This window comes from Bombina bombina, chromosome 4, assembly GCF_027579735.1.
Source record: "Bombina bombina isolate aBomBom1 chromosome 4, aBomBom1.pri, whole genome shotgun sequence".
NCBI classification, from domain to species: Eukaryota; Metazoa; Chordata; class Amphibia; order Anura; family Bombinatoridae; genus Bombina; species Bombina bombina.
In genome coordinates, this window is record NC_069502.1 from 982,945,613 (window position 1) to 982,970,009 (window position 24,397).

Consider the following 24,397-nt stretch of genomic DNA (forward strand, 5'->3'; position numbering starts at 1 on the left):
TTTGTTTAAACATTGGGATGTAATTAACCTTATATAATTGTTTTACGTCAATCGGAAGATAGAATCCCAAATATTTTAGGGTGTGTTTCAGCCATTTAAAATTAAAATGTGTTTCTAAACATGTCTGAGTCTGCCGGGGCATTGCAATGGGTAGTGCTTCGCATTTTTTGGAATTTATTTTAAACCCCGAGACAGCTGAAAATATCTCTAATGTATGATAAAGAATAGGTAATAATGATACCAGTGGATTAGTCAAAGTCAGTAAGATATCATCAGCGAAGAGCGCTAACTTATATTCCGCTGCATCTATCTTGACCCCTGTTATATCTACATTTGAGCGAATTTTGGTAGCAAGTGGTTCTATGCAAAGAGCAATGGTGACAGAGGGCACCTCTGTCTAGTACCATTGCGGATTGGGAAGGATTTAGATTTATAACCTGCTGATGATACTTGTGCTCCCGGGACAGAATAAATAGTTTTTAGTGCTTTTATAAATGACCCCTCGAACCCCCATCTTATGCAATGTTAAGAACATGTATTCCCAATCGATGCTATCAAATGCCTTCTCTGCATCCAAAGAAAGGAGCAGAGAAAAGTCGTTTGTGTCTCACCCAGAGTCTGGATTAAATTGGTGATACGTCTGATATTTTCTGGTGCCTCCCTACCCTTGATAAAGCCCACCTGATCTGGATGAACCAGATGGGGAACAATGTGTTTGAGTCGATTCGATATTATTTTGGTAAAAATTTTGAGATCTTGGGGATTACTACTATTTTAGCGGTCAGCATTTCTGGCGGAATATCTCCTCCTTCCATAATATAATTACAGAACTTGGCTTTAAATTACTTTTAAAGGGTTAATACTTACTCATGCTGAAGAGCACGCTAACCCAATCCTCTTCTTGCCAGATCCCTGACCACGGCGCAATTACAGGAGACTTAGCGCACTCGGCACCAAAGACCTGCACTAACTTTAATGCAAGTCCTAGGAGCTGAATGGCTAAGCTTTCTGTTAGCGCGGCGAGGGCTCTGGCAAGAAGAGGATTGGGTTAGTGTGCTCTACAGCGCACGTTAGTGTAAGTATTGTAGCTATAGGTGATCTTTTCACTTGTAGCTCTGAAACATTTACATTCGTTTTAATGAAAAATAATGTAAATGTTTAATAAAAATCCAATTAGTGCAGCTAATGAATTTTCAGGGAAATAAATTTCCTCAAATATTCGTAATGAAAATTTCATCCAAATTTTTTTTTTTATTGGCTGAAAATCCCTAGAGTAAGTAATATTTGCAATATTGGCTCACAGAGGTTAAACGCTTAGGTAACCCTTGCAACTACCACACACAAAATAACTGGCAATTTATAGGGCTACGCGACTACCACTTCTGATAGGCTGAACGTCTATGTCCTTTTCAGGAGCATGCACCTTGTGCTTTAGAATGTCCCTTTAATTGTTTACTTTCCCTTTACATATGACTTCATCTCCCTTAATGTGTCGGATTTTACTAAGTTCTTTCTTCTCCATTCTACATAAAGAAGAAATGGTTGGTCTTTTCAGCCAATGAGGATTAGTACAAAACTAATACTGCAGCATTAAAGGGACAGTCTACACCAGAATTTTTATTGTTTAAAAAGATAGATAATCCCTATGATACATTCCCCAGTTTTGCATAACCAATACAGTTATATTAATATATGTTTTACCTCTGTGATTATCTTGTCTCTAAGCCTCTGTAGATTGCCCCCTTATCTCAGTGCTTTTGACAGATATGCAGTTTAGCCTATCAGTGCAGACTCCTAAATAACTCCACGGAGTGAGCACAATGTTATCTAATATGACACACATGGACTAATACTGTCTAGCTGTGAAAAACTTTCAAAATGCTCTGAGCTAAGAGGCGGTTTTCAACGGTTTAGAAATCAGTTTGAGTCTACCTAGGTTTACCTTTTCAAAAATACCACCAAGGAAACAAAGCAAATGTAATGATAAAAGTCAATTGGAAAGTTGTTTAAAATTACATGCCCTATATGAACCATGAAAGTTTAATTTTGACTAGACTGTCCCTTTAATTTCTATTTAAATTTAAACAGCTTTTGCTTAGCAGTTGTTTTTTTTTGGTCACATATCTTTAGCAGCAATGTATGTAGCAATGAATCCACACACAGCAGCACTTTGAAATAAAATAGACCTTTATTTACAGCAGGATCACATAGGTAAGCAAGGTTTCAGGCTTCATGCCCTTAATCATGCATGCAAGTTCTGTTGCAACAGATCCCCAAGAGTCATGGGAAATATTCCTCATTGTTATGGGGGTGCTGAAAGCAGTGGCAGAACCATGCCGCAATCAACTTCAAACGGTGGATTTATTCAAAATTTGCAAAAACTTTATTCCAATGCTAGGCTTGCACTTCAACAAAGTATACCAAGTTAATAACACAAATTTGATAATTGAAGCGAACTGGAAATTTGTTTAATTACTGCATACATGAAAGTTTGTTTGATGTTACTGTCTCTTTAAGTAAAGAATGAAAGAAATGTTAATGTTAGCGATGGTTAACAGATATGCATTTACGTTTATTTTTAAAATGTTTCTCTTTTCATAGCTTTAAGAATGCCCTTGATAAAAAGCAAACTACCTGTTCCTTTTCCAGAGGGAGAGATTCTCACAGATACAAGTCGAAAAAGGTGGAAATTGGGTAAAATGATTGGACAAGGAGGATTTGGACGAATATACTTAGGTAACTACTTATCTAGCAAGACAACCTTTTATTATATTGTTGTGTTCTTATAAAACATAGCCAACTGCTTTCAAGATACCCTAGACCAGTGCTTCTTAAACTGGGGGTCGCGGGTCCCCACAAGATTTATTAATACTGTGTGTGTGTGTGTGTGTTTATGAGCGAGTATGAGTGTTTGTGTATGCGTGAGTAACTGTTACATATTTTACTGAATGTGAGGTAAGCACATGGCTAATTGTGTACCTCTTCAAATATGTGGTGTTGCTCATTGCTGTGCACACTAGAGAAGCCTACAAGGAAGGTACATGAATTCAGACAAAGCCCGTTAGTGATTTACGATGGCTACTAAAGTTGATATTAAAGGGATATTCCGGTCAAAATTTAAATGCACATAGATGAATTACACCTTTGAATAGAAACATATTCGCAATATACATTTATTAGCAAAAATGCATCTAGTAAAAGTTAACAATGTTGATATTATTCTCTGCGCGTGCATGTGTACAATTACTAGATATTCTCAGTGCACCACCATTTTAAATACTGCAGCTGCTCAGAGTGCCAATGGGGCTTGTATCATGTTGGCAATTAGCAAATTGAGTCGTTACCATATGGTACGAACACCTTAGGATCTCTGAGCAAGTGATGTTTTTAAAATGCTGGTGCATGATGCATACACTTTTGAAACAGCTCAGCTATAGCTTTTATTAGAAACATTTTTGCTACTTATTATTATTATCGGTTATTTGTAGAGCGCCAACAGATTCCGCAGCGCTATAAACAAAGGGGGAGTACAACAAAACAATTATAGGGTAGAGGGCCCTGCCAAGAGTTGCACTGTTGTAGTCAGCTCTTAAGAAGGTGATCTACAAACAGCTGGACTTTTAGGCTTACATGCTAAGAGGGTTCAGGGGATTGCATTGGAGGAGAGGAACTGGTATTAGGAAAGGTTAGCGTAGGTTGTATGCGTCCCTGAACAGTAGAGTCTTTAAGGAGCACTTGAAGCTTTTAAAACTAGAAGAGAGTCTTGTGGAGCGAGGCAGAGAGTTCCACAAGATGGGAGCCAGTCTGGAGAAGTCCTGTAAACGGGAGTGTGATGAGGTGACAAGAGAGGAGGAGAGTAGGAGGTCATGGGCAGAGCGAAGGGGACGGGAGGGAGAGTATCTGGAGACAAGGTCTGAGATGTAGGGGGGAGCAGTGCAGTTGAGGGCTTTGTATGTAAGAGTGAGAGTTTTGTGTTTGATCCTAGAGGCAAGAGGAAGCCAGTGAAGGGAATGGCAGAGAGGCGCAGCAGATGAAGAGCGACGTGTAAGGAAGATGAGTCTGGCAGAGGCATTCATTATGGATTGTAAAGGAGCTAGGCGGCAGGTGGGGAGACCAGAGAGGACAGAGTTGCAGTAATCAAGGCGGGAAAGAATGAGAGAGTGGATTAAAATCTTAGTTGTGTCTTGTGTAAGGAAGTGTCTAATTTTAGAGATGTTTTTAAGGTGGAAGCGGCAGGCTGTAGCCAAGGACTGAATGTGAGGAGTGAAGGAAAGATCTGAGTCAAATGTGACCCCGAGACATCGGGCATGCGGGGTAGGTTGAATGATGGAGTTGTCGACAGTTATAGAGATATTGGGGGTGGAGATTTTGGAAGAAGGGGGGAAAATGAGGAGTTCAGTTTTGGAGAGATTTAGCTTGAGGTAGTGAGAGGACATCCAGGAAGAGATGTGAGAAAGACAGTTAGTGATACGGGTTTGCAAGGAAGGAGATAGTTCTGGTGCAGAGAAGTAGATTTGGGTGTCATCGGCATACAAATGATATTGGAAACCGTGGGACTTAATAAGGGAACCTAGTGATGACGTATAGATTGAGAAGAGAAGGGGGCCGAGGACAGAGCCTTGCGGTACTCCGACAGAAAGTGATGACGGGGCAGAGGAGGCCCCAGAGAAGGCTACACTGAAGGTACGGTTTGACAGGTAGGAGGAGAGCCACGAAAGGGCTGTGTCACAGATACCGAAGGATTGGAGGGTTTGGAGCAAAAGAGGGTGGTCGACAGTGTCAAAGGCTGCGGACAGATCAAGGAGGATAAGCAGAGAGAAGTGGCCTTTTGATTTAGCTGTAAGTAGGTCATTGGTGACTTTAACAATAGCTGTCTCTGTGGAGTGATAGGGACGAAATCCAGATTGCAGCGGGTCAAGAAGGGAGATTAACGTAAGGAAATGGGATAGGCGTGCATATACTAGTTTTTCGAGAAGCTTTGAAGCAAGAGGGAGGAGGGAAATTGGGCGGTAGTTGGATGGGGAGGTAGGATCAAGGGAAGGTTTTTTGAGGATAGGTGTGACCAGTGCATGTTTCATTGATGAGGGAAATGTACCAGTGCTGAGGGAGAGGTTGAAAATGTGTGTTAGTATAGGGGTAAGGGTAGCAGAGAGAGAGGGGAGCAGCTGTGAGGGGATAGGGTCAAGGGGACAGGTAGTGAGGTGAGAGCGCAGTATAAGTGCTGAAACTTCGTCCTCAGTAACAGAGGAGAATGAACTAAGTTTCAGGTTATGAGGGTTGTGGTTGAGTGAGAGTATTTGAGGGGGGGAGAGAATGGAATTGTGTTGAGAGCTGATTTCATGTCTGATGCTACTACACATATATTACAAAAATGCTTCAATTCAAAACTGAAATGCATCCTCGTGGATTACATTTTTGACTGGAATGTCCCTTTAATTATTTTTGCTACTAATCCCCTCACTTGTGTAGTATATATATTATAGATGTAAAAAAAAAAAGGGTTTGTTTTGGGCTATATTATAATAATGGTGGCTGCAGAAAATGTTTCAATTGAAAAAAGGTTCCCAGGTGAAGCTCTGCCCTAGACACAAGTTTCTCAACTCCAGTCCTCAGGATCTACTAATAGGCTATACAGGGAGTGCAGAATTATTAGGCAAGTTGTATTTTTGAGGATTAATTTTATTATTGAACAACAACCATGTTCTCAATGAACCCAAAAAACTCATTAATATCAAAGCTGAATATTTTTGGAAGTAGTTTTTAGTTTGTTTTTAGTTTTAGCTATTTTAGGGGTATATCTGTTTGTGCAGGTGACTATTACTGTGCATAATTATTAGGCAACTTAACAAAAAACAAATATATACCCATTTCAATTATTTATTTTTACCAGTGAAACCAATATAACATCTCAACATTCACAAATATACATTTCTGACATTCAAAAACAAAACAAAAACAAATCAGTGACCAATATAGCCACCTTTCTTTGCAAGGACACTCAAAAGCCTGCCATCCATGGATTCTGTTAGTGTTTTGATCTGTTCACCATCAACATTGCGTGCTCCTTGTAAATCTCACATTTGATGATGGACCACAGGTTCTCAATGGGGTTCAGATCAGGTGAACAAGGAGGCCATATCATTAGATTTTCTTCTTTTATACCCTTTCTTGCCAGCCACGCTGTGGAGTACTTGGACGCGTGTGATGGAGCATTGTCCTGCATGAAAATCATGTTTTTCTTGAAGGATGCAGACTTCTTCCTGTACCACTGCTTGAAGAAGGTGTCTTCCAGAAACTGGCAGTAGGACTGGGAGTTGAGCTTGACTCCATCCTCAACCCGAAAAGGCCCCACAAGCTCATCTTTGATGATACCAGCCCAAACCAGTACTCCACCTCCACCTTGCTGGCGTCTGAGTCGGACTGGAGCTCTCTGCCCTTTACCAATCCAGCCACGGGCCCATCCATCTGGCCCATCAAGACTCACTCTCATTTCATCAGTCCATAAAACCTTAGAAAAATCAGTCTTGAGATATTTCTTGGCCCAGTCTTGACGTTTCAGCTTGTGTGTCTTGTTCAGTGGTGGTCGTCTTTCAGCCTTTCTTACCTTGGCCATGTCTCTGAGTATTGCACATCTTGTGCTTTTGGGCACTCCAGTGATGTTGCAGCTTTGAAATATGGCCAAACTGGTGGCATCTTGGCAGCTGCACGCTTGACTTTTCTCAGTTCATGGGCAGTTATTTTGCGCCTTGGTTTTTCCACACGCTTCTTGCGACCCTGTTGACTATTTTGAATGAAACGCTTGATTGTTCGATGATCACGCTTCAGAAGCTTTGCAATTTTAAGAGTGCTGCATCCCCCTGCAAGATATCTCACTATTTTTAACTTTTCTGAGCCTGTCGAGTCCTTCTTTTGACCCATTTTGCCAAAGGAAAGGAAGTTGCCTAATAATTATGCACACCTGATATAGGGTGTTGATGTCATTAGACCACACCCCTTCTCATTACAGAGATGCACATCACCTAATATGCTTAATTGGTAGTAGGCTTTCGAGCCTATACAGCTTGGAGTAAGACAACATGCATAAAGAGGATGATGTGGTCAAAATACTCATTTGCCTAATGATTCTGCACTCCCTGTACATTTAAGTTTTCCATGAATGAGAAAAGGTTAGATCGCCACAAATAGTGAGCATCTGAGTGTGTTGTACGCCAGACATTCTTCATAATCCGGCCTGTTAGTGACTCCGGTGTTAAATGACATTAAATTTAAAATGTAATTCTCCATACTTTTTACAGTATGCATAATTAAAAAGCTTTCTAGTATATTTATTTATTTTGCCTGCTTTTCCTGTAATTTAACACTGAAAAAAAGCATTTGGTAGGCCCTCCAGCCCAACTCAGCCCGCTTATGTGGTCCGTAGGACCATACTTGGACCACAAATAGGCCCGGGCATTTTAAGGCCGAGTAGCCCACTCCCTCTCAAATTTTGTAAAGTAACCATACACCAAATATGAGAAGTGTAATGAACTAATTAAAGGGACAGAAAACCCCCAACATTTTCTTTCATAATTTGGAAAGAACATACAATTTTAAACAACTTTTTTAATTTTACTTCAGTTATCAATTTTACTTTGTTATTTTGTTAGACTTTGCTAAAGGAACAGCATTGCACTACTGGCAGCTAGCTGAACACATCTAGTTATCCAATCACAAGAGACAAATGTGTTCTGGCACCAATCCGCAGCTATCTCCCTCTAGTGTAGGATATGTGCGTATTCTTTTTCAACAAATGATACAAAGAGAACAAAGCACCTTTGCAAATAGAAGCTAATTTAAAAGTGCCTTAAAATGACATACTGCCCCTGAATCATGCAAGTTTACTTTTGACTTTCCTATTCCTTTAACTTGCAAATTAGATTGATGGGGAAGAGATAAACGGTAGGAAATGCAGACTGTGGTTACTCAGCTAAACAAATTACAACAAATTGTAAAAATAGTCATAAAAATCAAACAAACCAAAATAAAGCTATAGTAACTGCTGTGTAAAATGGTGGCAAATCATGTGCACTCAGCCATCATAGGTGGAGAGGCTGTTGGAGTCTAGGGTAGGGAATCTGAGCCACTCGGGCTACCGGAGCTGCTAAGGTAGTGCTCCCTGTCAGATATATTTTATAATATATATAATACAGGAACACACACATTACCTCAGATGCGAGGTGACACTAAGTAAGTTTACTAGCTATATAAAGCTTGCAACAGTAAATTTATGCAGATTACATACTAATATATATGGTTTAAAGCAATGGGATAGTGCTATGCCAGGGGTCTGCCCATAGCTGGGATGGTGATATGCCAGAGGTCTGCCCATAGCTGGGATGGTGATATGCCAGGGGTCTGCCCATATCTGGGATGGTGATATGCCAGGGGTTTTCCCATAGCTGGGATGGTGATATGCCAGGGGTCTGCCCATAGCTGGAATGGTGATATGCCAGGGGTCTGCCCATAGCTGGGATGGTGATATGCCAGGGGTCTGCCCATAGCTGGGATGGTGATATGCCAGGGGTCTGCCCATAGCTGGGATGGTGATATGCCAGGGGTCTGCCCATAGCTGGGATGGTGATATGCCAGGGGTCTGCCCATAGCTGGGATGGTGATATGCCAGGGGTCTGCCCATAGCTGGGATGGTGATATGCCAGGGGTCTGCCCATAGCTGGGATGGTGATATGCCAGGGGTCTGCCCATAGCTGGGATGGTGATATGCCAGGGGTCTGCCCATAGCTGGGATGGTGATATGCCAGGGGTCTGCCCATAGCTGGGATGGTGATATGCCAGGGGTCTGCCCATAGCTGGGATGGTGATATGCTAGGGGTCTGCCCATAGCTGGGATGGTGATATGCCAGGGGTCTGCCCATAGCTGGGATGGTGATATGCCAGGGATCTGCCCGTAGTTGGGATGGTGATATGCCAGGGGACTGTTTAGAGCTTGAATAGTGCTATGCAAGGGTTCTGTTTAGAGCTGGGATAGTGCTATTTCAGGGGCTGCTTCAGAAGAGGCCCAAGTACGAGTGCCACATCTCTAGAGCCAAGCTTACATAATCCCTACCTCTGAGAGACAGCTATGCTCCCGACTGGCAGGGAGGCCTTTCTAGGGCTAAACTTTCCTTGGTTTCCTCTTTACTGTGATACTACCTCTGTAGTAAGGGAAAGCACAGAAGACATGCCCACGAAAAACAGACTGCCATATCCTGGGAGAGTGCAGCCTGACCGCACATCTACCACCAGAGCATAGGCCTCCCATTACAATGACCCTATACTCCTATTCATAGCGCCCTTTAGCTGGGTAACTAACTAGCCCGCTGCATGCTTTTACCATGGCAACACAAGTGAGGACTAGTGCGCATGTTACCATGGGAACTGCTAACCACTTCCTGACACCAATGATTTTGTTCTTTCTGGGGGTATTTGTCCCCCGGTTCCTACTTCCAATGGTGGGCAGTGCTAAATGCCCAGTTCTCAATATGGGCCTAAGTGCAAGGGGGCCCACAAAGCTTGGGCCGCTGCCTGCTCACCTTGACCAAAGGGTGGGTCTATAGGTTATCATGGGACGCAATTACTAGAGGGTACTTCTGTGGGTTTTATTAAATGGCAAGAAACTTTTCTCAAATGCAAAAAAGTGGTAAATTCCTGGTTTATGATGAGTCAATTCAAATGACATAGTTTGTTGATTTTATACTTTTTGATTAGCAAAAAACACCATATCCTTTTAGAACAGGACTGAGAATTTTTGTCACATTATAATACAAAAACTCACTTGTGGAACAAGTTTTAAGTTTTACTTGCATGTTATGTCTCTTGTACTAATGGACCTAAGTTTAAATTCAAATGAAGGCTCTATAGTAATCAATATTTTCTATCCTAAATTTGAAGTAATTCTGTAGTTTTAGAGATATTTGAAAGTAACCATGGTTTTTCATATTATACCTTCATCAATTAGATGGAGCATGTAACGTGATACCATTTTCTACTTCTGCTATCTAATTTGCTTAGTTTTCTTGGTATCCTTTTGTTGGAAAGCATACCTAAGTATGCTCAGGATCAACAATGCACTGCTGAGAGCTAGCTGCTAATTGGTGGCTGCAGATATATGCCTCTTTTCATTGGCTCACTTGATCAATACAGCTAGCTCTCAGTAGTGCATTCCTGCTCATTCAAAAAAGGATACCAAGAGAACTAATCAAATTTGATAATATAAGTAAATTGGAAAGTTGTTTTAAAAATGTATAATCTATTTATATGGTGAAATAAAAATGTTGTGTTTCATGTCCTTTTAAATCAAGCTTTAAGGAGGTAATTATGTATCATGACATATAGAAAAAAGGAAATCCAGCGATGTAACACAAAGGATATATAACTCTAGTTTCAGTGTGATCGTCTCAAGTCCATTTGAAACAAAAATAAAATCTTTATTCTACATAATTACTAAACAGTAAACATACTTTATTATTATTATTATTATTATTATTATTATCATTTATAGCTCAAAATATTTACAGGATTGGAGGTTTAAAGGGACACTGAACCCAATTTTTTTCTTTCTTGATTCAGATAGAGCATGCAATTTTAACCAACTTTCTAATTTACTCCTATTATCACATTTTTATCATTCTCTTGGTATCTTTATTTGAAAAGCAAGAATGTAAGTTTAGATGCCGGCCCATTTTTGGTGAACAACCTGGGTTGTTCTTGCTGATTGCTGGATGAATTCACCCACCAATAAACAAGTGCTGTCCAGGTCTGAACCAAAAAAAAATAGCTTAGTTGCCTTCTTTTTAAAATAAAGATAGCAAGAGAACGAGGAAAAATTGATAATAAGAGTAAATTAGAAAGTTGCTTAAAATGGTGTGCTCTATCTGAATCACAAAATATTTTTTTTTGGGTTCAGTGTCCCTTTAACCCCTTAATGACAACTGACGTACCAGGTACGTCCTGCAAAAACTAGCAGTTAGTGACAATGGACGTACCTGGTACGTCAGTTGTTTAAGAGAGTGCTGGAAGCGATCGCAATCGCTTCCAGCAGCTCTCGGGGTATTGCAGTGATGCCTCTGTGGCTCTGTGGCCCTCTCTGCACCGGTAAAAATGGTGCTGTGTTCCGGGGGGAGTGTAGCAAGGAGGCGGCAGCATGCAGGCGCACGCGTGCACGTGGGGGCACGCGCGCATATTAGCCACTGACACCAATGGAAAAAAATAAAAAGTTCTAAATTTTTTTCTAAAAACATTAAAAAAAAAAAAAAAATATATATATAAGGATCTGGGGGGGGGGTTGGGGGTATTGAGGGGGGGGCTGCTACACTACAGAAAAGTTTATAAATACTCGTTTTTGGGGGCAAATTGGGTATTGGCAGACAGCTGCCAGTACCCAAGATGGCGGCAATTAAGTAGCAGGGAGGGTTATAGAGCTGTTTGGTGGGGGATCAGGGAGGTTGGGGGCTAAGGCAGGGCTCCATTACAGCTGAATACATTTTTAAAAAAAATAAAATAAAAAAAACTCCTTTTATTTAGTACTGGCAGACTTTCTGCCAGTACTTAAGATGGCGGGGACAATTGTGGGGTGGGGGGGGGAAGAGAGCTGTTTGGGAGGGATCAGGGGATCTGATGTGTAAGGTGGGAGGCTGATCTCTACACTAAAGCTAAAATTAACCCTGCCAGCGCCCTACAAGCTACCTAATTAACTCCTTCACTGCTGGGCATAATTCACGTGTTGTGCGCAGCAGCATTTAGCGGCCTTCTAATTAACAAAAAGCAACGCCTAAGCCATATATGTCTGCTATTTCTGAACAAAGGGGATCCCTGAGAAGCTTTTACAACCATTTGTGCCATAATTGCACAAACTGTTTGTAAATAATTTCAGTGAGAAACCTAAAATTGTGAAAAATTTAAAGGTTTTTTTTATTTGCTCGCATTTGGCGGTGAAATGGTGGCATGAAATATACTAAAATTGGCCTAGATCAATACTTGGAGTTGTCTACTACACTAAGCTAAAGCTAAAATTAACCCTACAAGCTCCCTACATGCTCCCTAATTAACCCCTTCACTGCTGGGCATAAAACACGTGTGGTGCGCAGCGGCATTTAGCGGCCTTCTAATTACCAAAAAGCAACCCCAAAGCCATATAAGTCTGCTATTTCTGAACAAAGGCGATCCCAGAGAAGCATTTACAACCATTTGTGCCATAATTTCAGTGGGAAACCTAAAGTTTATGACAAAATGTGTGAAAAAGTGAACATTTTTTTTAATTTGATCGCATTTGCCGGTGAAACGGTGGCATGAAATATACCAAAATGGGCCTAGATCAATACTTTGGGATGTCTTCTAAAAAAAATATATATACATGTCAAGGGATATTCAGGTATTCCTGACAGATATCAGGGTTCCAATGTAACTAGCGCTAATTTTGAAAAAAAAGTGGTTTAGAAATAGCAAAGTGCTACTTGTATTTATGGCCCTATAACTTACAAAAAAAGCAAAGATCATGTAAACATTGGGTATTTCTAAACTCAGGACAAAATTTAGAAACTATTTAGCATGGGTGTTTTTTAGTGGTTGTAGATGTGTAACAGATTTTGGGGGTCAAAGTTAGAAAAAGTGTGTTTTTTCCATTTTTTCCTCATATTTTATAAAAAATTTTATAGTAAATTATAAGATATAATGAAAATAATGGTATATTTAGAAAGTCCATTTAATGGCGAGAAAAACGGTATATAATATGTGTGGGTACAGTAAATGAGTAAGAGGAAAATTACAGCTGAACACAAACACCACAGAAATGTAAAAATAGCCATTGTCATTAAGGGTAAGAAAATTGAAAAATGTTCCGGTCATTAAGGGGTTAATAGAGACATTTTTCCTTTTAATTTTTCTTATATATGATAAACTTTAAAAATATGAATTTTACTGGCAAAAAATAAATCCAGCTTCTCATTCCTGTTTGAATTGGGTGGGGCTATGTACTAATGATGCTAAATATTAACCCTTATCTTCTTTTCTTTTTTTCCTTTTGTAGCCTCTCCCCATTGTGATGTACCTGTAGATGTTGATAATGCAGCACATGTCATTAAAGTGGTAATGTTGATATTTCACTCTCATATGTAACTACTTAGCTTTGAATTGCTACATCACTAGACAAAATTGCATTTTTTAATCCAGGTTTATTACAAAACAATCTAATATCAAATAATACATACAGCTACAATAAAAGTCATCGGCAAACACATATCCATGTTTTACCGAACCACAGAAATGAACATGTCTCTTTTTCTTATACAGAAATAAACACCTAATAAGTGTTAGATATCAAAAAGCCTCATTAAATACACTTTACATGCATTTATGAAAGAAAATGGAGGTTCACCCATCTATTGTCTGAGTTGGGTCATTCTCTTAAAGGGACAGTATACACCAATTTTCATATAACTGCATGTAATAGTCACTTCTATAAAGAAGAATATGTACAGCTACTGCTCTAAAAATCCAATATAAAACCTTTTAAAAACTTACTTAGAAGCTCACAGTTTAGCTCTGTTGATAAGGTTAGGCTGGGACACCCACTTAAAGGGGGTGAGTAAAAAAAGAGAGTAGACACTCCCCCCTTCCATGCATATGAAAAGACGGATTACATCGACAGGAGCCAGCAGGTGTCTGTAAACGCGTGTATGCATCTGACACTGTGGGGCTTGGTTAGGAGTCTGAAAATCAGCGCAATGTTCTTAAAAAAAAATAATAAGCAAAACTATACATTTTTTATAAAAACACTACCAGATAAGCTATATAAATGGATCATCTACAAAACATTTATGCAAGGAAAAATCTATTGTAAAATGTCCCTTCAAAGGTGTCAATAGATATGTATTCCAAGTAGTCATCATTTTGGATATATACCACTATTTTATTGTTCTTTAAAGGGACATGACAGTCAAAGTTTTATGATTCAGATAGAGTATGTCATTTTAAGACACTTTTTAAATTCACTTCTATTATCAAATTTGCTTTGTTCTGTTTTCATAATTTATTGAAAGGCATATGTGCACATCCCCAGCAGCTGCAAAGCACTACTGCAAGCTAGCTGGTTATTGGTGGCTATGCTCATATGCTTCTTCTCATTGGTTCACCAGATGTGGTCAGCTAGCGCCCAGTGGTGAATTTTTTAAAGCTTACGAGCCGGCCCATTTTAGGTTCAGCACCCTCGATAGCGCTTGCTTATTGGTGACTACATTTAGCCAACCAATAAGCAAGCATACCCAGATTCTGAACCAAAAATGGGCCGGCTCCTAAGCTTTACCTTCCTGCTTTTAAAATAAAGATAGCAAGAGAACGAAGAAAAATTGATAATAGGAGTAAATTATAAAGTTGCTCTGAATCATTAAAGGGCCAGTAAATACAGTATATTTGCATAAACAACACATGCATAATAAAAAGACAATGCTATAGCACTTAGTCTGAACTTCAAATGAGTAGTAGATTCTGTTCTGACAAATCTTAAAGTTATGTCTATTTCCAATACCCCTGTAGCTCTGGAGCTTGCCCGTGTCTTACCCGTGTTATACATTGTTGCAAACTGTGCTGCAATAGAGTACTAAAGACACATGCACACTTCTGAACTCTTATGTGCCTACCTAGGTTTACTTTTCAATAAAGGATAGCAACAGACCAAAGCTATTTTGACAATAGAAGTGAACTGGAGAGTTGTTTACAATTGCATGCTTTTTCTGAATTATGAAAGTGTTATTTTGACTGTAATGTCATTTTAAAAACAGAAACACTAATTTTAAAAAATATGTGATAATTTGAAATGGCTGCATTTTAGAAGCAACAAAGAAAAAAATACTTTCTTTAATTAAGTACAGATTTTTTAACTAAATATATTTTAATTGGTTCCATTTCTCATTTAATTTTTGGTATACAGCATACTAAAAAATGTAAAGAGATTTATGACCCATGTTTTATAAATATAAAATTGCACATTTTTATATACATAGAAACATAGAAACATAGAATTTGACGGTAGATAAGAACCAAAAAGGCCCATCAAGTCTACCCATATTACATGTTACTTTTTCCTTAGGATAGCCTTATGCATGTCCCAGGCATTTTTAAATTCCTTTACAGTCTTTGTGTTTACCACCTCAAATGGAAGTTTATTCCATGAATCCACCACCCTTTTTGTAAAAAAATGCTTCCTCAAATTTCTCCTGAATTTACTACCCTCTAACTTTAGATTGTGACCCCTTGTTTTGGCATTTATTTTTTTGTGAAAAATGCTTTCAGCTTCTATTTTATTAAGTCCCTTCATATATTTGAAGGTTTCTATCATGTCACCTCTTTCCCTTCTATCCTCTAAACTATACATATTTAGATCATAGAGTCTTTCTTTGTATGTTTTATATTTTAGACCATGTACCATTTTAGTAGCCCTCCTTTGGACAGCTTCTAGTTTATTTATATCTGTCTGAAGATATGGTCTCCAGAACTGTACGCAGTATTCCATACTTGGTCTAACTAATGATCTGTAAAGTGGCATAAGAACCTTGCTATTTCTGCTACTAAAACCTCTTCCAATGCAACCAAGCATTCGACTGGCCTTGCTGGCTGCACTGAGGCATTGTGTACCAAATTTTAAATCATCTGAAATAATAATTCCCAAATCCCTTTCTTCTTTAATTACAGTCAGTAATGTACCATTGAGACTATAATTGGCCTTTGGGTTTTTGGATCCTGTATGCATAATTTTGCTCTTGGTAATATTAAATTACAGATCCTATTTATTTGACCAGTCCTCTAGTTTATTGATATCACAGTTCATTTGATCAACTCCTCCTGGAACATCTACCCTGTTACAAATTTTTGTATCATCAGCAAACAAGCAAACCTTCCCCTTAAGCCCACTTCCAATATCACTTATGAACATGTTAAACAAAACAGGCCCAAGAACTGACCCTTGGGGAACACCACTAGTAACTGATGCCTCATTTGAATGTACTCCATTAATTGAAACCCTCTGTCGTCTATCTTTAAGCCAGCATTCTACCCACTTAACAATCTTAGCATCTATTCCAAGGCAATACATTTTGTGAATAAGTTTGTTGTGTGGGACGGTGTCAAATGCTTTGCTAAAGTCTAGATATGCAACATCTACGGCTCCTCCCTGGTCTATTATTTTAGTTACATGGTCAAAGAAATCAATTAGATTAGTCAGGCATGATCTTCCAGCAGTGAAACCATGCTGTCCTTTGTCTTCTAAGTTGTTTGTCTAAATGAAAGATACAAGTCTTTCCTTTAAAAGAGTTTCCATTCATTTCCCTGCAATTGAGGTCAAACTGACTGGCCTATAGTTAGCAGAATCTTCCCTACTACCCTTTTTATGAAGAGGGACTACATTGGAAATTTTCCAGTCTTTTGGAACAACTCCTGTTAGAAGTGACTGATTAAATAAATCAGCTAATGGAGTAGCTATTACGGATCGAAGTTCTTTTAGAACTCTTGGATGAATATTATCTGGACCCACAGCCTTATTAACTTTTATTTTTGATAAAGCCCTTGAAACCTCTTCCTCTGTAAAAAGAAAAGTACTACTCACATTATTATTTACAGTAACATCCCTTAATAGAATCTCGCTATCTTTACCATCTGTTGTAAAGACTGAACAAAAGAAATCATTTAAACAGTTTGCTATTTGTTTATCTTCTTCCAATACTCTATCCTCATTCTTGAGTCTAACTATCCCTCTGTTAGTTTTTCTCTTTTCACTGATATATCTAAAGAAGGTTTTGTCACCGTTTTTTACAGATTGTGCTATTTTCTCTTCTGCATCAGCTTTAACCTTTCTGATTAACTGCTTTGTCATCTTTTGATGGGTTCTCCATTTTTCTTTATCCTCTTCTGAGCCAGTGAGTTTGAATTTTTTATAGACTGTCTTTTTTTGTCTTAACTGCATGAGCTACTTCTCTTGAAAACCATATTGGTTTTCTTTTTCTTTTACTTTTACAAACAAGCCTAATACAGTGTTTAGTTGCATCTAGAATAGCATTTTTAAAATATCCCCACTGTTCTTGTACTCCTGTAATCTGTGCCATCCCTTTTAGGGATTCATCTAGGTATCTGCCCATGTAAGAAAAATCAGTTGATCTAAAGTCTAAGGCCTAGATTTAGAGTTCGGCGGTAAAAGGGCTGTTAACGCTCCGCGGGCTTTTTTCTGGCCGCACCATAAATTTAACTCTGGTATCGAGAGTTAAAACAAATGCTGCGTTAGGCTCCAAAAAAGGAGCGTAGGGCATTTTTACCGCAAATGCAACTCTCGATACCAGAGTTGCTTACGGACGCGGCCGGCATCAAAAACGTGCTCGTGCACGATTCCCCCATAGGAAACAATGGGACTGTTTGAGCTGAAAAAAAACCTAACACCTGCAAAAAAGCAGCGTTCAGCTCCTAACGCAGCCCCATTGTTTCCTATGGGGAAACACTTCCTACGTCTGCACCTAACACTCTAACATGTACCCCGAGTCTAAGCACCCCTAACCTTACACTTATTAACCCCTAATCTGCCACTCCCGCTATCGCTGACCCCTGCATATTATTATTAACCCCTAATCTTCCGCTCCGTAAACCGCCGCAACCTACATTATCCCTATGTACCCCTAATCTGCTGCCCTAACATCGCCGACCCCTATGTTATATTTATTAACCCCTAATCTGCCCCCCACAACGTCGCCGACACCTACCTACACTTATTAACCCCTAATCTGCCGAGCGGACCTGAGCGCTACTATAATAAAGTTATTAACCCCGAATCCGCCTCACTAACCCTATCATAAATAGTATTAACCCCTAATCTGCCCTCCCTAACATCGCCGACACCTACCTTCAATTATTAACCCCTAATCTGACGACCGGAGCTCACCGCTATTCTAATAAATGTATTAACCCCTAAAGCTAAGTCTAACCCTAACACTAACACCCCCCTAACTTAAATATAATTTTAATCTAACGAAATAAATTAACTCTTATTAAATAAATTAATCCTATTTAAAGCTAAATACTTACCTGTAAAATAAACCCTAATATAGCTACAATATAAATTATAATTATATTATAGCTATTTTAGGATTAATATTTATTTTACAGGCAACTTGGTATTTATTTTAACTAGGTACAATAGCTATTAAATAGTTAAGAACTATTTAATAGTTACCTAGTTAAAATAATAACAAATTTACCTGTAAAATAAATCCTAACCTAAGATATAATTAAACCTAACACTACCCTATCAATAAAATAATTAAATAAACTACCTACAATTACCTACAATTAACCTAACACTACACTATCAATAAATTAAATAAACACAATTGCTACAAATAAATACAATTAAATAAACTAGCTAAAGTACAAAAAATAAAAAAGAACTAAGTTACAGAAAATAATAAAATATTTACAAACATAAGAATAATATTACAACAATTTTAAACTAATTACACCTACTCTAAGCCCCCTAATAAAATAACAAAGCCCCCCAAAATAATAAATTCCCTACCCTATTCTAAATTAAAAAAGTTACAAGCTCTTTTACCTTACCAGCCCTGAACAGGGCCCTTTGCGGGGCATGCCCCAAGAAGTTCAGCTCTTTTGCCTGTAAAAAAAAACATACAATACCCCCCCCCCAACATTACAACCCACCACCCACATACCCCTAATCTAACCCAAACCCCCCTTAAATAAACCTAACACTAATCCCCTGAAGATCTTCCTACCTTGTCTTCACCATCCAGGTATCACCGATCCGTCCTGGCTCCAAGATCTTCATCCAACCCAAGCGGGGGTTGGCGATCCATAATCCGGTGCTGAAGAGGTCCAGAAGAGGCTCCAAAGTCTTCATCCTATCCGGCAAGAAGAGGACATCCGGACCGGCAACCATCTTGATCCAAGCGGCATCTTCTATCTTCATCCGATGACGACCGGCTCCATCCTGAAGACCTCCACCGCGGACCCATCTTCTTCCGGCGACGTCCAACTGCAGAATGACGGTTCCTTTAAGGGACGTCATCCAAGATGGCGTCCCTCGAATTCCGATTGGCTGATAGGATTCTATCAGCCAATCGGAATTAAGGTAGGAATATTCTGATTGGCTGATGGAATCAGCCAATCAGAATCAGTTCAATCCGATTGGCTGATCCAATCAGCCAATCAGATTGAGCTCGCATTCTATTGGCTGATCGGAACAGCCAATAGAATGCGAGCTCAATCTGATTGGCTGATTGGATCAGCCAATCGGATTGAACTTGATTCTGATTGGCTGATTCCATCAGCCAATCAGAATATTCCTACCTTAATTCCGATTGGCTGATAGAATCCTATCAGCCAATCGGAATTCGAGGGACGCCATCTTGGATGACGTCCCTTAAAGGAACCGTCATTCTGCAGTTGGACGTCGCCGGAAGAAGATGGGTCCGCGGTGGAGGTCTTCAGGATGGAGCCGGTCGTCATCGGATGAAGATAGAAGATGCCGCTTGGATCAAGATGGTTGCCGGTCCGGATGTCCTCTTCTTGCCGGATAGGATGAAGACTTTGGAGCCTCTTCTGGACCTCTTCAGCACCGGATTATGGATCGCCAACCCCCGCTTGGGTTGGATGAAGATCTTGGAGCCAGGACGGATCGGTGATACCTGGATGGTGAAGACAAGGTAGGAAGATCTTCAGGGGATTAGTGTTAGGTTTATTTAAGGGGGGTTTGGGTTAGATTAGGGGTATGTGGGTGGTGGGTTGTAATGTTGGGGGGGGGGTATTGTATGTTTTTTTTTACAGGCAAAAGAGCTGAACTTCTTGGGGCATGCCCCGCAAAGGGCCCTGTTCAGGGCTGGTAAGGTAAAAGAGCTTGTAACTTTTTTAATTTAGAATAGGGTAGTGAATTTATTATTTTGGGGGGCTTTGTTATTTTATTAGGGGGCTTAGAGTAGGTGTAATTAGTTTAAAATTGTTGTAATATTATTCTTATGTTTGTAAATATTTTATTATTTTCTGTAACTTAGTTCTTTTTTATTTTTTGTACTTTAGCTAGTTTATTTAATTGTATTTATTTGTAGCAATTGTGTTTATTTAATTTATTGATAGTGTAGTGTTAGGTTAATTGTAGGTAATTGTAGGTAGTTTATTTAATTATTTTATTGATAGGGTAGTGTTAGGTTTAATTATATCTTAGGTTAGGATTTATTTTACAGGTAAATTTGTTATTATTTTAACTAGGTAACTATTAAATAGTTCTTAACTATTTAATAGCTATTGTACCTAGTTAAAATAAATACCAAGTTGCCTGTAAAATAAATATTAATCCTAAAATAGCTATAATATAATTATAATTTATATTGTAGCTATATTAGGGTTTATTTTACAGGTAAGTATTTAGCTTTAAATAGGATTAATTTATTTAATAAGAGTTAATTTATTTCGTTAGATTAAAATTATATTTAAGTTAGGGGGGTGTTAGTGTTAGGGTTAGACTTAGCTTTAGGGGTTAATACATTTATTAGAATAGCGGTGAGCTCCGGTCGTCAGATTAGGGGTTAATAATTGAAGGTAGGTGTCGGCGATGTTAGGGAGGGCAGATTAGGGGTTAATACTATTTATGATAGGGTTAGTGAGGCGGATTCGGGGTTAATAACTTTATTATAGTAGCGCTCAGGTCCGCTCGGCAGATTAGGGGTTAATAAGTGTAGGTAGGTGTCGGCGACGTTGAGGGGGGCAGATTAGGGGTTAATAAATATAATATAGGGGTCGGCGGTGTTAGGGGCAGCAGATTAGGGGTACATAGGGATAACGTAGGTGGCGGCGCTTTGCGGTCGGAAGATTAGGGGTTAATTATTGTAAGTAGCTGGCGGCGATGTTGTGGGGGGCAGATTAGGGGTTAATAAATGTAATATAGGGGTCGGCGGGGTTAGGGGCAGCAGATTAGGGGTACATAAGTATAACGTAGGTGGCGGTCGGAAGATTAGGGGTTAAAATGTTTAATCGAGTGGCGGCGATGTGGGGGGAGCTCGGTTTAGGGGTACATAGGTAGTTTATGGGTGTTAGTGTACTTTAGGGTACAGTAGTTAAGAGCTTTATAAACCGGCGTTAGCCAGAAAGCTCTTAACTCCTGCTTTTTTCAGGCGGCTGGAATCTTGTCGTTAGAGCTCTAACGCTCACTGCAGAAACGACTCTAAATACCAGCGTTAGAAAGATCCCATTGAAAAGATAGGCTACGCAAATGGCGTAGGGGGATCTGCGGTATGGAAAAGTCGCGGCTGAAAAGTGAGCGTTAGACCCTTTAATCACTGACTCCAAATACCAGCGGGCGGCCAAAACCAGCGTTAGGAGCCTCTAACGCTGGTTTTGACGGCTACCGCCGAACTCTAAATCTAGGCCTAAGACTTTTGTTTTACTATGGTTGCTACTATGGTTGTTACTATGGTATACAAATAAATTTAGTTTTGTATACAGTATGTTTAAGCACCCTTTATAGAACATTATAACAGATACATAAGTGTGCCCTTTTAAATGTAGTATTTATAAACCACAAGTGTTGTTATTATTTTAGGAGTACCATCAAAATGGACCTTTGTTTTGTGAACTGAAATTTTATCAAAGAGCTGCAAAACCAGAGAATAGTAAGTACATTTCTCTATTCTGAAATTATTATAATGTCCTATTATACACTATTTATGTTGTAGTGTGTCTTTTATGTATGGTACAATTACTTATACAGGCTGTTCACAGACCCTGAGGAGCCAGTTCTCTAAAGAAGGGGTCAATAACCTTGGGCCCCCGATGTTTTGGAACTACATTTCCTATGATACTCAGACAGCCTAAAGATTGTCTCGGCATCATGGGAAATGTAGTTCCAAAACATCTAGGGGCCAAGGTTGCTAATCCCTGCTCTCTGGTCTGGTGAGATTATCTAAGAAGGCTCGTCCTGTACTGCAGTGTCCCTCAAACAATTTTAGGATGGCAAATTTTATCTTGAGAACTGTTTCTATTGCTGTAGGGGCTCTGGATGTGAATAATAAACAGCTACATTAAAATATAATATCTAAAAAAGAATGGGGGGAAAATAAAGATTTTTGTGTGATTTCCCCCCCCCCCCCCCCCAAGTTGGTGAGTTTTTGATTCTTGGGCCCAAAGTATAAGCTTCTCTTGTGTTTTTGTACTTCCAGGTATTAAACCCCTTAACGACCACAATGTTTCCTTGTATGTCGCTGGTTGTTAAAGGTTTGTCAGCTCATAATAGCGCAGATCTCGCCCACCAGCAGCAAGACCACTTGCACTGTTATGCCCTCCATCCTGAAATCAGGGCACATAGAAAGACCAGTGATGTACAGGGTATGCCGATGGTCGTTAAAGGGTTAATGCTCACTGTAAGCTTAATGTGTATTAAAGGGACAGTAAACTTTCATGATTTAGATAGGACATGTAATTTTAAACAACTTTGCAATTTACTTTTTTCATCAAATTTGCTTTGTTCTCTTGGTATTCTTTGTTGAAAGCTAAACCTAGGTAGGCTCATATGCTAATTTCTAAGCCTTTGATGGCCACCTCTTATCTCAGCGCATTTTGACAGTTTTTCACAGCTAGAAGGCGTTAGTTCCTGTGTGTCATATAGATAACATTGTGCTCACTCCCGTGGAGTTATTTATGATTCAGCACTGATTGCCAAAATGCAAGTCTGTCAAAAGAACTGAGAAAAGGGGGCAATCTACAAAGGCTTAGATATAAGGTAATCACATAGGTAGAAAGTGTATTAATATAACAGTGTTGTTTATGGGTAATACAAATTGTAATTTTGTTAGAAAACTTTGGATTGATTTGTAGTCTCCTGACACACCCCTTAAAAAGCCTCTTGAATATTGTTTATTTTGTTTCTTTTGCTCTAACCAATCAGCAACAGATATGAATAACCAATAACTATGCAGTGTGTAGGTGTGTTGGGGTTCTGCCTTCCATGGAATGCACTTCAGCCTCTGAAGATAGAGGGAACATTGCACTTTTCAGTTAAAATACATGAAAACTAGGCAAAATAATTTGTTTTTTTAAATTTACCATAATTAATTTTTTTATGCTGAATACAATTTGGAGTTTTGTGTCCCTTTTTAAAGGGATACATTTACAGTATTTTAAAGTTGCCAGTGTATTCCTAATTAATGTAATAACTAAACTGCTACATTTATTTTACAAAAAATATGAGTTTATGCAGATTGCCTGAGCAGCCGCTCCAGAGTAGACATCCAATCACAAGATCCAGTGTTTACTAGGAGAGCTGCTGAACAATACAGTACAGCAAAGCATAGGTGATGAAGTTCACGTAAACAGTGAATCAAAACAACATCTCAGATTAACTGTTTACTCCTACGTAATTGGGACTCCCTTTGGTCTGTACTGCGCATGCCATAATGCTTACGGGAACACATGCTGGAAGAAAACCGTGAGTTGTGTGGCAACCGTTTTGATTGGGTGCCAGTGTTTAACGTAAGGATAGGAAGAAAAGACTCACACTGGGGGGGATTGGCTGGCAGCGCAACAATAGTAGGTTAAAAAAAGTCAAGTATAACACACACAAAATAAAATTAAAAAAAATATCATCTATACAGTTATGGCCAAAAATATTGGCACCACTGTATTTCTCCCAGAGAATTGTTGCAGTTACAGATGTTTAGTTATTCGTATGTTTATCTCTTTTGTATTGGTATGACACAAAAAAGTGGAAAAAAAAAGCTAAATCGGACACATTCCACGCAAAACTCCAAAAATGGACTGGACAAAATTATTGGCACCCTCAATTTAATATTTGGTAGCACTCTCTGGAATTTTGGACCATTCTTCTTTCGCCAACTTCTCCAGGTCTCTCAGATTGGAAGGGTTCCTTTTCCCAACTGCTGTTTTGAGATCTCTCCACAGGTGCTCTATAGTATTGAAAAAATGTGACCGAAGCCACTAGAGGGCGCTAATGCAACCAATATGGTATAACAAGAGGTGATGCCCTCCCTTCATACGTGATACACTAACAATATTAGTGACCAAGTGTAATACTATAACTAATAGGTCTATTCCATAGGAGTATTCCTTGCTGACTCCTAATATGTATATGGTTACAAAAGCTGCACCTCTTAAAAACTGAACTTGGAGAGATATAGGAAAATACATGTGAAAAACACACAAGAGGGCGCTAATAACTACTAATGAGTAAAAATTATATTATGCCCTTAAGATAGATATAAAATATATACTATATATGAAATGGGAATAGAGCGTGGACTCTCACCATAAATTGGATATAGCGAATGGTAATAAGTCCAATATATGTGCACAGTGATCAGTACAT

General features: G+C 39.1%; 1 protein-coding gene across 1 annotated transcript in view; it reads left to right on the forward strand.

Annotated features, from left to right (window-relative positions):
* Positions 1 to 24,397, forward strand: part of VRK2 (VRK serine/threonine kinase 2) — a 250,139-nt gene that overhangs the window by 7,791 nt on the left and 217,951 nt on the right. The window contains exons 2-4 of the mRNA XM_053712032.1: positions 2,602 to 2,736; positions 13,061 to 13,119; positions 21,620 to 21,689. Coding sequence (XP_053568007.1) covers positions 2,610 to 2,736; positions 13,061 to 13,119; positions 21,620 to 21,689 — 256 coding nt within the window. The 5' untranslated portion in view covers positions 2,602 to 2,609. The remainder of the gene's footprint in view (positions 1 to 2,601; positions 2,737 to 13,060; positions 13,120 to 21,619; positions 21,690 to 24,397) is intronic.